Here is a 15,836-nt window from a genome sequence, read left to right as displayed (position 1 = left end):
CTCCTTGTTACCATTTTGGTTTTTTGTCTTGCACTGCTGATGATCAAACTTATGCCCTTACCTGGGACAAATTCTCCACCTCAAGTGTGTTCTAAAACCTTCTACTGTAATCTTACAATACCTAAGTTCTTATTTTTAAAAATGTTATAACCAAAGATTTTAAGTAACTGTCTGGGAGCTAAAGCCCTGAAAACAGACCCTGTCCTCTGCTGGATTCTGGTTCATTTGTGATCTTGTGTCAAACCCCCAGATGCTTTCCCCAGTTCCTGACCCCAGAGGACAAAACTGTGAGTCTGACACCACAAATCACCTAAAGCAAACTTGCTTGAGCATTTCCCAAACATGGCCGATTCTGTTAACAGCTCCTTTGCGTGCTGCACAGGGAGGGCGGTGCTAATCCTCAAAGAACATGTTTATGTGTGCTCAGGTTCACATTCTGGGTTGATGTTGGATAAAATGGCAGCATCATAAGGAAGAAACTCCTCGAAAGTGATTCCTAACAGCACCACTATGATCCTCAAAGATGAAACGTGTATGCAATACTGAGGCTAAGCTCCAAGTTCTTCAACTAGTTCTGACCTCATGACCAGGGTCATCCATAAAATGACAGCCACGTGGGTCCCAGTGTGGGAGTGACTCTGGAGCCCCTAGATGGTCATATTCTCAGTCATTTGGCAGCTCTGTGACTTTCCTGTGGTAAATTAATTGGTTTTTCTAAAGTTTTCATATTTGTTTGCAAATGATTCTATATACATACTAGGAAATTGGAAAGGAATTTAGCAAGGTTGAGAACTTTCATACTTTTACCCTTCCAAAAAATTTATACTTCCAAACCATTACTCTATGGAAAGGGACGCACAGAAAAATTTATTTATAAAAATTCTTATAAAATAATATTTATAAGGATTTAAAAGCCTCAAACTTTGTCAATAGAAATATTACAATACATTTTAGCAATTAAATTCTAAATAGTCTAAAAACATGAGTAGAAAATTAAACATTGATTAAAAGTCTACTATAGACTAAAATTTTAGTCTTGATAACAATTCTAATATGATTCTTTAAGATGAATACTAAAATCTTTATAAATAAAATGATATGACTTGAAAATCATATGGAAAATAAAGTGGTTAGGAGCTTTTGGGAAACAAGATCAGCCATGAGGAATGTTAAAGACAGAGATACTTGTCAACTTGGTGTGTGTTTTTTCTTAATAAGAGTGTTTTTGAGATTTAATTCAAACTGCATAAAGTTTTCTCTCTTGAAGTGGACAATGACTTTCACTGTATTTACACAGCTGAATGGGAATGGGACCATTTAGACCATGGGCAGTCACTTAATGGTTATTAATATTAATTAATTAATTAATTATTAATAATGATTAATCCATTATTTCTCCATGGACTTCCCCAGTCTGGAAATTTCTCAGAAATGCAGTCATACAACAGGTGTTGTGGATTCTTTCACAAGGCTAATGTCCAGCTGTGTGGTAGCACAAATCAGCGCTTTCTTTTATTACCTGTGGCTGGCCCATCACACGGTGTTCCACTTTGCTCTCCGTTGCTCTGATGGTCCATGATCAAAGACAACTTAGGAAAAAACATGGTTTATTAGACTGACAGTTCTGGGTCATGGTCCATTACTGAGGGACGCTAAGGCAGGCACTCAACCAGAAGCCATGGTCTAGTTGCTGGCTCATGTTTTCTTACACATGGGTTTCCAGACCCATCGTCTAGGGATGGTACTGCCCACAGTACCCATTGTAAGCTGTCTCATGTCAATATTCAATCAAGACAGGCATGTCCACAGGCCAGTCTGATCTGGGACATCCCTCAATGTAAGTTCCGTCTTCCCTGATGGCTCTAGGCTGAGTCAAGCTGACAATGAAAAGCTATGCACAAATGATAAACTGTATATTACTTATTCATTAAGTGATAGGAGATTAGCTTCCTTCTTAGAGCTGCATTAAAGATCCATACATATTTTAATATGAATATGTGTTTTAACTTGGGCATATACTAGAAGTAGATTGCTGAGTTAAATCATAAGTTAGCATTTTGAGAAACTGCCCAATTATTTTCCAAGTGCTATTTATGCCTGAATTCTGCTGATTTTATGTAACTTTAAGTAGTATCTTAGTTAGGATTTCTATTGTTGTGAAGTAACACCATGACCATGGCAATTCTTAAAGATGAAAACATTTAATTGGGGTTGGCTTACAGTTTCAGAGATTTAGTTCACTATCATGGCAGGAAGCATAGTAGCACACAAGCAGACATGGTGCTGGAGAAAAAAAACCAAGAGTTCTATCTACATCTGGATCGACAGAAAGCAGGAAGAAAGACACTGGGCCTGGCTTGAGCATTTGAAATCCCAAAGCTCACCCCCCCCCCCAGTGATATACTTCCTCCAACGAGGCCACACCTCTTAATAGTGCTGCTCCCTAGGAGCCTATGGGGGCCATTTTCATTCAAACCTATACAAAAAAGTTTAAACCGTCTAGAAACAATCATTAATAGCATGGGGAAAGCTTGATTACTAACTTTGTTTGCTTGCTTGCTTGTTTTGCAAGTAGGAATTGAGTGTCTTGCCTGCACTATGCCAGTGCACTATATCCTCAGCCATCTTTTTATTTTTTATTTTGAAGCACAGTCTCTCTCCAAGCTACCCATGCTGGCCTTGAACTCAGTTTGTGGCTCTGGCAGACTTTTATTTTTAATTTATTTATTTATTTAAGATTTCTGCCTCTTCCCCGCCACCGCCTCCCATTTCCCCCCTCTCCCCTGATCAAGTCCCCCTCCCTCGTCAGCTCGAAGAGCAATCAGGGTTCTCTGCCCTGTGGGAAGTCCAAGGACCACCCACCTCCATCCAGGTCTAGTAAGGTGAGCATCCAAACTGCCTAGGCTCCCACAAAGCCAGTACGTGCAGTAGGATCAAAAACCCATTTCTGGCAGACTTTGAATTCACAATCATGTTGTCCCAGCTCTGAGCTTGCAGGTCTAAACCATGAGGCCCTGATGACAACTAAGTTTACATAACAGGTTACAGCTAATACACAAAATATAATCTTAATTCTTTCAAAGCTTTTAATTCAGCTATATGTAGAGAAAATTATTCATCTGTATACTAATCTGTATATCAGAGATTATCATGCGAACCAAATGGAACCTCTTTTTGCTTGTTCATTGTTGCAAAACTTTCTGTAGTGACCATGAGTTGCTTTAGTGATATGAAGAGAAGGAGTTGCTTCTTTAACAATTCAGCAGTCTTTGTTCACGTTTAGTCTGCATTTGGGGACACTGGAATCCCTGGGCCATCCTGCAAACACACGAACTGGCTGCTGCACATATTTCACGCTCTTAAAGTTAGACTCTCCTGGCACAAAAATATTAGCTATTCATTCACCTATCGAGTTGCTTTCTGACTTATGCAGTGAGAGAGACGGGGTCCAGAACCTTGCTCACACTAAGCAAGCCCCCTACCACTGAGGTACATGTCCCCAGGTCTCCAACTTCCTTTGTTTTAAAATAAGAAGTCTCTGATGTGTCCAGACTGGGCTTTTTAATCATTCTGTCTTAGCCTCCTGGCCTGTGAGTTTACACTGTATAGGTACTTACTGACTATATGGTTAACATAACTGTGTTTTCCTCTATCCCATAGTTACACAGACATGACCACTTAACAATTAAGATGTTTCATTTTTACATAGAAACAGCTTTGCCAGCATCTTTGGAGCCACACTTTTCCAAGTTTATTTTTGTACTGTAGGAAAAATAGATTCTCTAAGATGACCTGGAAATTAGCAAACCAGTTGAGTGATGTAGAATAACAGGATCCCAGCTCTGCCTGTGAGGCTTCATCCTTCAAGAGAAGGCTCTCCTCTGAGCTCCAGCACCTACTTACATCACTAATCACTAGATAGGAAGGTTGATGGACAGATGTGTAAACAGATATCCAAACACAATCACCCCTGGGTTTGCATTTCATACCTCCTTAGTTCAATGACTCAGTGGCTTTATCTTGTGTTCTACTTTTACCAGAAACTGGCAGACAATTATTCTGGATGTATGGGGCAACATGAGTAAATATGATCCTTTATACACAAAATAATTAACTTCACAAATTGGACAACACTTACTTACTGAGTATCTATCGTGTGTCCTGTGTCAGACAATGCTCTAAACACCAGGAATGATACATATGGCAAGCTCTCTTTGAAAGCAAAGCTTCTGACCCAGTGGGGTCCACATATATTTTTTTGATTCTAAATAGTCGTAATTGCTTTAAAGACAATATATAACCCTGAGTAAAATAGTCAAAGATGGAGTGACTATGAGATGTGTAGCAAAGACCTGCCTCTCAGGCAGCACATTGCTCTCACAATATGAAGAGATAACACGTCAAAGAAAACCTCTGTGCTAGGCAGTCTCTGGAGGACATGTGGTGATGCTTGTCTCTGGCAATGTGACTCCATGTAGGGGAGTCCTTCCTCACTGACTAGGGCTAACCTGAATTACAGACGAGATAGCAGGAAGTCCTGATGTATGACTTCCAAGATTACATCATAAAAGACTGTTGCTTTTGTCTTGTCTACTGAGCCTACACTATCTGGAAAAAGTTGTTGCCAGGTCACAAGGATGCTCCAGCGTGACGCCATAAGTCTTTCTATTGCCTTGATGAAGACCATCACCAAAAGCAGATTTGGGGAGGAAAGGGTTTCTTTGGCAAACATATCCTGAGTCCATTGAGGGAAAGCAAGGCAATGCTTGAAGGACGAGGCCGAGAAGAACACTGCATACTGGTTTGCACCCCAGGCTTGCTCAGCCTGCTTTCCTACACCATCCAAGACCTCCAACCTGAGTGTGGCACTGCCTCCAAGGATCTGGGGCCTCTCACGTCAATTTAAATCAAGAAAATGCCCTACAGACTTGCCTATAGGCAATCTTAGGGAGGCATTTTCTCAACAATAATTTTCTCCTCCCAGATATATCTAGATTTGTGTCAAGATGACAAAAGTCAACCAGTACAGACCTCCCACCCTCTCCCAATCCCCTTCCACCCATTTCTGTCTTCATCAGGATAAATATTCAAGGTCATTTTACAGTGACTTCCCAGATATAAACCCTTTCTACCTGTTATTATTTTCAATGAAGATTGCTGTCCTAAATATCACAAGGATGTTTTTAAAAACTGAAAACACCTTGGTCTGAGCATGTGCATGCATGTAAGTGCACATGCAAGCACACACATGCACACATATACGTGCACGCACACACACATGTGCACACACCAGCCTTTAGATTCTAACCCTCAGAATATGAAATCTCTCGAGACAGAATATGGAGAAAATTGAAGCAATTTTCACAATAAGAAAATTCCAGAAACAAGGACTCTCCTACACAGGACTTGTCATTGTATTTCTCATGATTACTGTTTCTGAAATTGCACTGTATGTAACAGGCATCCATTGGAGCTGTACCCTCCATAAAAGGCATCCCCTAGAGTCATGCCACCTATGGAGCATAATTGAATGCATGTTCCCCGAGGCTGTGCTGTGGCCAGCATGGGACTACTTTTCTGGAGTTTCTGTATCTTCTGTAGGCAGCACCACCTCCAGACCCTCTATAGGACTGTTCATGTATATTTGTGAATATGGTATTTATTGTTTTGTTGTGTGAAAACTCCTGGAGGTAATCCCCAGGGAGATCCAACATTCTCTGCTCTGAGGAAGCTCACTGTCCAGTAGCTGTAATCTCAGAAGGCACACCCTGAGTATTATGAGAGAAGCATTTGGTCAGATCTGTAAGTGTCAGAGAGAATGTGTACTTGAGAAAAAACAAGAACAATTGTTTGGAAATGTAGCTGGTGTATGTTTATTATTGAAAGGCTATCAGGTAGGATGTGCCCTAAAGGCATCCATCAGGTGGAAGAATTGTTCTCTGTGTCAGTAGGAAGCTGGCTATTAGAATGAAAGGCTGTGGTGGTAGATCCAGTTGAATGGGAATTAGTTTAGACTCCTTGCTGAAGTGCAGACTTTGCTCCATAAACTAGAAAGCCAAGGAAGGCCTGGTAAAAAGGGATGACCAGCAAGAAAACATGCTTTAAAAGACAGATGTGGCTACCATGAAGAGGCTGGTCAGAGGAAGGCTGGGGATGGAGACATAGGAAGTGGGTCTTGTCATGAGTGTTGCCCAGGGAAGAGTCATTACAGAAGCTACAGAGAAAAGTGGAGACAAGCAGACTCAACAATAGATATTCAGAATATTTACACTTGGAGTGAAGGAAAGTATGGTTTCCGGATTCAGGGTATCTTGGGACAGCTGAGCTCAGTCTGGATAAGTAGGAAGAGATAGGGGCATTATCTTTTTCTGAAGGCAGCAAACTTCCAATCAAAGTGGAAGAAACCATCCCCCAGGTTCTCTAGCTTTCCCCACAGGAACCTCACATCTATACATGCAGAAGTACATTTAAGTAACTAATACCATGGAGATTTTCTTGAAATTCTCAGCATACTACTAACAAACTAACTTAGATTTCCTTCTAAGAGAACTACACCTTGACCCCCAGGATGGAAGCAGCAATGTGACATTCAGGCAGCTCTCAGACTCCGGTATCCCAAATTCTGTCAGAAGCACAGCGAATGGCTGCATCCAGGTGGGCATGGCCCCCAGGATTCCATCCCAGGAAGGCTGCTCCCACTCAAAGGAGAGTGGCGTCAGAGCAGGAAGGGCATGAACTCATCCCAGAGCAGAAGGAAGAAAGGGCCAACCAGCAAGACTCAAAATGACAAGCTTTCAAAGAGCCTTAGAGATAAGGGGATGGGGAGGATTCTTGATAAAGACAAAGCATCTGAAACGTTTTCTTCGATGAAATAAACCATGACCTTCTAAGAAGATTATTATGCAAACAGCAAAAATAAAGACTTGTATTAGACTTTGTATTAAAGATTAATCCTGTTAATAATAAATACTAAAAATGTTTGATTATTCCACTGATGTCCTGCTAACTATTGCTGCACCCCCTTTTTCTTTTCTTTTAGATCCATTGGTGTTTCAACTGCCTGCATGTCTGTGTGAGAATGTCAGGTCCCCTGGAACTAGAGTTATAGTCATAAGCTGCCATGTGGGTGCTGGGAATTGAACTCAGATACTCTGGAAGAGCAGCCAGTGCTCTTTACAGCAGAGCCATCTCTCCAGCCCTTGCTGCACCCTGTCTTATTAGGAGGCCACGTTGTTGCAAAGAAGATACCTTTCAACGTCTTGGGGAAACAACAAACTCATCAAGACGGAAACTGCTGTGCCCCTCATCTTAGGATACTGTTCTCAATCCATGCAACTTTACAAAAATCCTATTTTAGACCAAATTTAATTAAGTGCTCTGGGGTAATGAATTAATAATGTTTCAAGAATTCTCTGAGACCCAAGGGACCCCTGGCCAGCTTTTAAGCACTGGGCTATTAGAGTATCATTTTGTAAGTGTCCGCTCCATTCCATCCCCTCTGAAAAAGAAAAACTATGAAAAGATATGACATAGTAAAGGTGTTTCCATTTAAATAATGGGTCATCCACACAGACTAGGAAAAAAGACAAAAAGATAAATTGTTTTCATAAATAAGGCCAATGACTGATACTAGTCTAGAAACATAGTAATCTTTAAAAGGCTTCTGGGTGTCCTTTCTCCCCTGGAATGGATGTCTATCCTAGCAACCGAGGACCTGAGAGATGTGTGCAAGGCTACATGAGCACATAAGCTAGTCTGTCTCAGTGCTATTGAAAGAGGCACCTTCAATGAAGAACACTGAGGATGAAACCTGATAGCAACCTCTGGCCCCTACAGGCATGGACACATGTGCACTCCCATACACTCAAAAGATGTGCCTTCTAAACCAGACATAGTCACACACATCCGTAATCCCAGCACTCAAGAAGCTAAGGCGGACGTATTCGCAGTGAAGGCCAGTCTAGGCTACAAAATGAGTTCCACACTATCCTTGGCTGTTTCTTAACAACCTGTCTCAAAAACCAAAAACAAACAAAAAAAAAACATTTTTCTGCATTTTCTACTAGATGTAGTCACTGAGATCAAATGTTGGTGAGCCTGAGTTACCCATAAAATTCTATCTAATGACAAATTTGTATGTTTCTTTGTGACTTAAATGCTCTGCCCTAAAGAATTTGTTTTTAGAATCCAGGGTAATGAAGACAAATGGTTGATATTCCATCTTTGTCCCGTGACACCCAAGTGGCACAACCCAAATCACAGAACTAATGGGATAAGCACAGAGAATCCAGAAGCTTGTGACCATTCCCCCTCACTCACTCACGCATTCGTTCATGCATACACTCACGCATTCATTCACCCATCCAATCATTTCTTTAATTAATGAGGCATCTAAATTCAAATGACTCTACGGCCCTTGACAAACCTCTTATGAGGAGGCAAGAAGTAAACCTCACACGCCTAGTAACACAGGCATGAAGACTGCAGTCAAGACCTGTGTGCAAGCTTTCTGAATGAGATTAATTTTTCAGTCTGGGTGTTGATGGAGAGAGAAATGGCTAGGGACAGGAGAGACGGCTCAGTTGGTCAGGTGCTTCCCACACAAGCAGAAGGACCTGAGTTCGGATCCCCAGCAGCCGCACACTGAAAAGCTGTCTGCGGCAATGATGGCAATGGGGGTAGAGTGGAAGCAGGGAGATTCCTGGGGCTTCGTGACAAGCTAGCCTTGCTCCATCGGTGGGCCCCAGGTCTAGTGAGAGCAGAGGGGGCCTGGGGAGCTGCACTTTCAGAGGACCTGGCTTCAGTTCTCATATGACAACTCACAACCATCCTTAACTCCAGTTCCAGGGGATCAGACGCCCACTTTTGGGACCTCTGCGGGGTCCCAGAAGGCACATTGTGCACGGGCATACATGAATATAAAAAAAAATAAATTTAATTTTGAAAAAGGTACAGAAAAATAGAGAATGTCACCTGACCTCAACCTCTGGCCTTTCAGATCACATGCACACACTCACACACCTGCATGACACCTGTTCACATGCATATATCAGCTTACATACGCTTACACTGCACGCACATTTGGGGAGGAGAAGAGAAGGAGGAGAGAGAGTAGCTAGGCCAGAAAGCCATGGAGGGGTGGAGAATGGTGGGCTTAATTTTGTCTAATTTTGTTCAAGTAGAGAAGTATGCCTGAGTCCTGCCCCAAGCTGAATTATGGGATCAGTGCCCTGATCTTGAAAAGCTGACATGGTGGGCAAAGCTGAAGAGAGTCCGTGTGCTCCAGTTCAGAAACATAGTAATCTCCAAAAAGCTTTCAGGGTTGAGCTCCCCTCATAGGCAACAGAGCATCATGGGGGATAATTTCATCTTCTAATACAGGGATGTCTGTAGCAGGCTTGACTCAAGCCCAGGTCTGAATAGGGGGATTGTTGCAGTAGTCCTTGTGTGTGTATACACATTTTCATACACCACATAGGTAGAGTTTATGTCTATAATACTATATGTAATATCCGCATGTACAGCCACTGCACAAAGTAGCCATGGAGGCCAGAAAGCTCACACACAGAGTAATGTGTGTGTCTGGACGGACCCCTTGGGACATGTTCAGATGGAGACGGGCTACTGAGAGAAGCTGTCCGTGCAGGACAGCCATCTGTCCTGCGTGATTTAGATTGTCATTTGCCTGCAAAGAAGGGACTGGAAGAGGGCTAGACAGATAAATTCCAAAGGTGCCTAATAGCTCTGGTCATTCGCATTGATAAGTTCTCTGCTTCGAGCAGGTTTTCCACTTTCAAGAAGAGAATATTCCTTGACCCTAATCAAATCACTTCTCTTGCCCCCTGCCCCAAGCAGAAAACATTTCATTGATTTCCTTTTCAAGTATAGATAATACACCTCGGAAGATGGAGGAGTCGGGAACCATAGGCTCTCTCCTTCAGCTACTTTTGTCTCCCCTTTGGCTGTGTGACCTTGGACAACAGATTTCACCTCTCTGGGCTTCAGTGTCCCAAAGGATACATGAGGGGAAGGGCCCCGTGTTCTCCAGATCTCTTCTAGCTTCCGGCTATGAAACAGCGCCCGACCCAACACCCGAGATCTAGCTGAGCTTCAGGAGCTCTGAGATGAGGAGTCAATAAATTGAATTCTGATAATCTGTTTTCTAATGAGAGACCCCACTTCATTTCACATGCACAAAACAAAACAAATAAACAACAACAACAACCAGCCAAACCTTGCAGACTTTAAATGATAGGGATTAATGCTGGCTGCTCTGGTTTGAATTAAGCATTGTTCCTATTTGGGGGAATTTTAGACGGGGCCCAGTCTGGGATCACTGGCTGAGAACAATGAGTCCCCAAAGTCAGAAGGAGAAAGGCCTCTCTAGACAGGAGCTGCTTTTAACCACCAAGCCCAGGGTTTACAAAGACCATTGATTGTGTACATTAAAGAGCCACAGGATCACAGAGGGACTGGCAGGCTGATTCACTGACCTTGCCTGCATCTCAGGGGTCAGGCCTTTCCTCAGGAGGTGCTCACTTTCAGGCTTAACTGCAAGCTTAGGAACCAGCAATCTCCAAATCTGGGGAGCCAGCCACCATCTACGCTCTGATGTGTGCGGCCCACCCACTAGCCCTGGGAGAGAAACCTACCTGCAAGCCCCACCCACAACAAGACTGCCTGAAGCGCCCAGGCCTGCTGAGTACAACTATCTGCCCATCTGCATAAGTCCTCCAGCCAGCAGCTCCCCAGGCCCTGGGAGTAGCTGTTGTCCTAGCTCTTTGCATACCCCAGTGCAGGCAGAGAACTCATTGAGGTTCCTGGGTGACAAAGAGCAATCCCAGTGAATCATGCAAAGCTGTCTGTTCCAAATACAGGTTACAGAGCACAGGTCTCCCTGAGTGGGAATCCAGTAGCTGTGATGACAGGTTCTGTACTTGGCATCTCAGAAAAGCTTGCCCACAGAAGCCAGTCTCCCCCTCCCCAACTTAAAAATCACGTCAGGGAGAATGATGCTAAGATTCTGCCTCAGCTAAATCACAAGCCTGGCTCATTGTTCAGGTCGCTACCTCTTAGCCACTCCTCCTTCCTCAATTCTGGAGCCACTGGTTCACCTGGTCAACTCACCCTCAGCAACTCCCAGCTCCAAGCAGAGCAGAAGAGCAGGCAGTGGGGTAAAAGGGAGTTATGCATGCACTTGTCCTAAGCTCCCTCTCTGTTCCCAGCCCCCACACTCAGCTGCCCACTGGTTCCTGGTGTGGCCTTTGGGCATTAGAGGAACAGACGGCATACTGTACTCAGGCATGAATGAGCCTTTGCTGCTCCTCTATCGCCGCAGCCCGTTTCAAAGGGCAGTCAGTACTCAACCTGAGCACTGCCTCTCTGAATCCTCACCTCCCTGGACCAAAAGATAAGGAAAGGGCCAAGGAGTCAAGGTGTGGGCGGGCAGCAAAGAGGCTCACGGAGCCCGAAGAAAAGTATCACTTCGATCGACAGGTAACTACCTTTTTAAAACGTCTGTGGAGACAGAGGTAAGGGCAGGAAACACAGGTAAATGGCCCCGAGATTTAGCATCAGCCCAACAGTGTGTTCCTGAGGACCACTGGCCTTCCACCCATACTGGCAGTCGGTGACGTGACACCATCCCTTCAGTCTCAGCTACCCTCCGGGCATCAAGCAGATGCACTTGTTCTTTATTTTATTTTTAGTTCGGGAGAGGAAGAAACTAGTACTGAGATTGGTGTTCAATCTTTCTCAGATCCCCGCTGCTGCCACCGCCACCACCCCTTCTTACCCCCTTCCTGGCAGGCAGTATCTAATTAAAATGGCAAGAGCGCTAGGCTCCCTTCCCCGAAGGAGTGTGCTGGGATTAGGGGTGGGGGTGGGGAAGCGTCGAGGCTCCAAAGGGATTCCTGGCAGTATGAGCTCCAAACAACAGCAAAATGGATTCTAGATCAGTAAAGTCTTATTCAATACAATGGAACCGACGTCTGAGGTGTTTGGGGAGAAGGTAGAGGCAAAGCGGCAGAGCTGGGGGAAGGGAAGATGTTCTACAAAGGACTGGTCACAGTCCGGGGGAAACACACACACATACACACACACACACCCACGCGCACACACTCACCACGCACACACAGTCTCTCCAGGGAGTTCCGGTGTGGTAAGGAGAAGCTGCTAAAGCGTCCCTTTCACCTGCTGAAGTTCAGCCATAAAACTGAAAGGTCACAGTCACCGAGTTGGAAAGGCATGGGCAGGGTTGAGTTCAAACCGTAGCTAAAGGTGAGTGTATCCTGGCGTTTAGGGAAGCGCCGAGCCTGAGCCCCCGCACCGGAGGCAGAACCCGGGAAGGGAGTCAGTTGCCATCTACCAGACCAGCCCAGAACAGCAATTACTGCCCTCTTGGAGCGGCAGGGTCGGCTGGTGGGGACAGCTAGACTCACGATGGCATCTTGCAGGTAGCTGGTAAACCTGAGGGACCAGTGCCTTTATTCTAGAGGAGATTCTTTTTTGCAGCAAGGAGCAATCGGGTCTCGCGCCTTGGCAGGAGACGGTTGCTCGGGTACACACACACACACACACACACACACACACACACGCCTTTCGTGCAATTCTCTTACACCAACCGAAGATGAAACTGACATAAGCTCCACCGGCTTCCTTGCGGAGCCTCGGGAAGAGCCAAGCAGCACAAGGGCAGCCCAGCCTCTGCTGTAGGAGTAGAGGCTCAGCCTAGGACCCCATCAGCTGCCCCGGAATCAGAACAGGAAACTAGGGAACGTTCCCTCGCCCAGCCTCAGACCACTAGAAAGAAAGGAAAAAAAAAAACACGTTCTGCTCACCCTCAGGGCGGAGAGATCGATTTCATCCAGGCTGCGAGCTGGGGAGTCGCTAGCCATGTCGACTCTTCGCGGGAGAAATGGACCAAACCAGCCCGAAGAGTCTGCCTTGGCAAGTCCACCCTGGTCTATTTCGCTCGCGTCCTCATGCGGCTGCCCGCCAGAGAGGCCCGGGGCCCAGCCTCCCCCGCCCACCCGGGCCCCCAACCAGAGTCGGATTCCGATCTTCCGTGAGCGTCGATCCGCGGGTTCCCGGAGCCCGACCTGCGCGGACCTCCAAGCCGGGAGCCGCGGTGCGTGTGGGCTGCGCGCCCTGATCGGCTAAGGGCGCTGGGGCTGCGTGGGTGTATTTAAATGGGACATGCTTCTTTGCTTGTGCGTGGATGGCGGCTGCATTGGCTGTTATAATGAGACATATCAACTCCTCCACTCAGCTGGGGGGTGGGGGTGGAGAACCACACAGAACTGTCTATCACCGCTTCCTGGGAGGAGTGGGGGGGGGCGGAGGCGTGGTCTCCGACTGGGGAGAGGCCGCGCTTCCTGACCGGGTCCCTCCGCACTAGCCAGGGAGGGGGAGGGGCGCGCACCCTTTCCGCCCCAGCTTTTGCGGGTTAATAGTACTGAATCGGAAGAGACTATCTTGAACCTCGCTGTGCAGGAACCCGAAGACTATTTTTTAACGTGTTCAATTTGTGCAATGCACCAAAATGGCCCTTCGATCGCATCTTGGGGTTTCTTGACTGGGTTGAGATGCTCTAATGGTGAAAAGGCTGGTGAAGAGAGGCAGTGGGAAAAGACAGCAGCGTCCTTCCTCCCCCATTAATTATTTGTGGGGCTGGAGTAAAGGCGGGCCGGTGCAACCGGTGCATATAAGGACTTGTGCACAGGGAAGGGGATCCGCCTCCCGGCGCAGAGCGGGTTGGGGAGAAGCTCACACGCTCGGAGCACGCAGCCTGGCTTTGGCACTGGGCAGTGGTCACGGGGTCGCGGTTATTCGCGGTCCGGGAGTTGCAGGAAGGCAGGCCCGGATTATCCGTAGTATCTCAGCCATGTAGATTGGCCAGAAGGTGGAAAACCTGGAGATGTGAGCTCCGTCTCGACATCGCCACACCCAGGACCGGCGCGTGCCGCAATTCCCCCATGAAAATGACCGAATTGAAAAGCGAGGCTTGCTCCCTGGGTGCAGTAGCTCGAAGGCTTCAGGTGACTCCCAGACCGACATTAATTGGGCGACACACTGCCGCCGAAGGCAGCGTTTCCTTCTCTGCGGCTTTTCCCCGGTGACCCACACAGATTGATGAGAAAGTTTGGCTCAGGGAGAATAAGACGTGACATGCGAGCGATTTGATTTCGCCGGCTTTTTCACTCAAAAGCTGCGTGTTTGCAGTGGTAACAGGACTTTCTGCTATCAAACGAGTGAAGTCACTTCCCCAACCCCCGCGTGGACCTTTCTCTCTCCTGGTTTGGCCACGCAAAATACGTTTAAAGAAAACATTAATTCTGAACTCTAACCATTCCCTTCAGTCCATCAACAGCTCTGAGAGTGTTCTCTTCCACATTTGAGACAAGAGGCCAAGTGCACTGCGGGTTTTGGTTTTTACTTTGCTTTTTGTTTTGTTTTCTTTGGGGTGGGGTAAAGAGGTTCCTTTTCTTTATTTTATTGGTTGGTTAGCTTGATTTGGTTATGAGACAGGACCTCATTGACTACAGCGTGACTGCTAACTCACTGTGGAGCTGAGGATGGCCTTGAACTCACCCTTCTGCAAACACCCAAGTACTCAGATTACAAGTGTATACCAATGCCTGGGCCGCTGCTACTTTTTAAATCATGACCTGTAAACTCAATATGAGCTTCAGAATACGTCAGGTGGATGAAGGAACAAACCCATGTTAATGCCATTAGTTTTGGCTGGACTGTTTGGGCCTGAATTCCCTCTGGTGGATCATGCCCTGGATAACCGTCCCTGACACTATAGTGCAGTTCCCACAACATGCAAATGTCAGCAGTGGTCTGGGAGCTGGGCCACTAAAGGCTATATGCTGAGGATTTTTTATTTTTTTTAAAGATATTTAAAGGTCTCTATTTGAAATTCCTAATGAAGTCATTCAGCTCACGTAATCCGTGCTGAGCCTTAAATCACTGTGAAGGAAAGGCACCAAAGCCACCTTTCCCCAGCACTACTGCTTGCCCCTCATGTGTCATGTTTTTTATTCTCACCCTTCATTTAGGCAGCAGGTTAGCATGTCTCCAGGTAAAAGAAAATAATTCTAGATTAGATACTGAGGTTTGTAAGCAGGATGGTTTTTTAGACTTGGAGCTTGCAAATAGGAGATAAACACCTGAAAAGTGTAGAGTTAAGTGAAACATCACGAAATGGTCTTCTCCCCTGACCCTAATAACTGGCACAAAATTCTACTTCGGGGTCTAGAATTGGTTCAGAACAGCACACACTACTGTGATTGCTACAGAGGAAGCCCCACCTCTGAGCCAGAGAGGACATCTGAGAGCCAGGCTTAGGCAGGAGTGATGGCTCCAGAAAACAGCTTCAAAGAAATATACCCTAGAGAGTAAGGGAAGCAGCTGCAGGTGAAGGGTGGTACCTCCTGGGAGCAGGGGAGAGCCGAGGTAGGACCAGGGGGAGCTTCGTATGCATGTCCTGTTTAGGAGCATCAAACTGTCCTCTTTAGGCCAGGTGTATCAGATTTCGACTGTTCAGCACAACGTCCTGATTTCCTTCTCTCTGAATACTATTTGTGCTCTTATCAACAACTCTTTTGTTTTTGTCTAATTTAAAAGAAAACATAAGCCACTACTATAAAAAAGAAGTCTAGATCTAATAGGGACCCAGACCTTAGCAGGTTCCAGACCTTGGCATAACTGACTCCATGTTGAAGTACCATTCAGAATGGCAAAACTTAGAATGTAGACCACACCACCTGCCAAAACTACAACAAAGGCCTAATCCATCAAAGTCCATAGTTCTAGGATAGTCTCTAAAT

General features: G+C 45.7%; 1 protein-coding gene and 1 long non-coding RNA gene across 7 annotated transcripts in view; one reads left to right on the top strand and one right to left on the bottom strand.

The window, feature by feature from the left end:
* Tnik (TRAF2 and NCK interacting kinase) overlaps nucleotides 1-12,906 on the bottom strand; it is a 417,009-nt gene extending 404,103 nt beyond the window's left edge. For all 6 annotated transcript variants that reach the window (XM_026782809.1, XM_026782806.1, XM_013347814.2 and 3 more), the window contains exon 1: nucleotides 12,840-12,906. In XM_026782809.1, coding sequence (XP_026638610.1) covers nucleotides 12,840-12,896 — 57 coding nt within the window. In that variant the 5' untranslated portion in view covers nucleotides 12,897-12,906. The remainder of the gene's footprint in view (nucleotides 1-12,839) is intronic.
* Nucleotides 11,096-15,836, top strand: part of LOC113456754 — a 7,130-nt gene continuing 2,389 nt past the window's right edge. Inside the window, exons 1-2 of the long non-coding RNA XR_003377502.1 lie at nucleotides 11,096-11,496; nucleotides 12,846-13,129. This is a non-coding gene — a long non-coding RNA (uncharacterized LOC113456754). The remainder of the gene's footprint in view (nucleotides 11,497-12,845; nucleotides 13,130-15,836) is intronic.

This window comes from Microtus ochrogaster, chromosome 1, assembly GCF_000317375.1.
Source record: "Microtus ochrogaster isolate Prairie Vole_2 chromosome 1, MicOch1.0, whole genome shotgun sequence".
Taxonomy (NCBI): domain Eukaryota; kingdom Metazoa; phylum Chordata; class Mammalia; order Rodentia; family Cricetidae; genus Microtus; species Microtus ochrogaster.
This window is presented reverse-complemented; position numbering and strand designations above follow the sequence as displayed.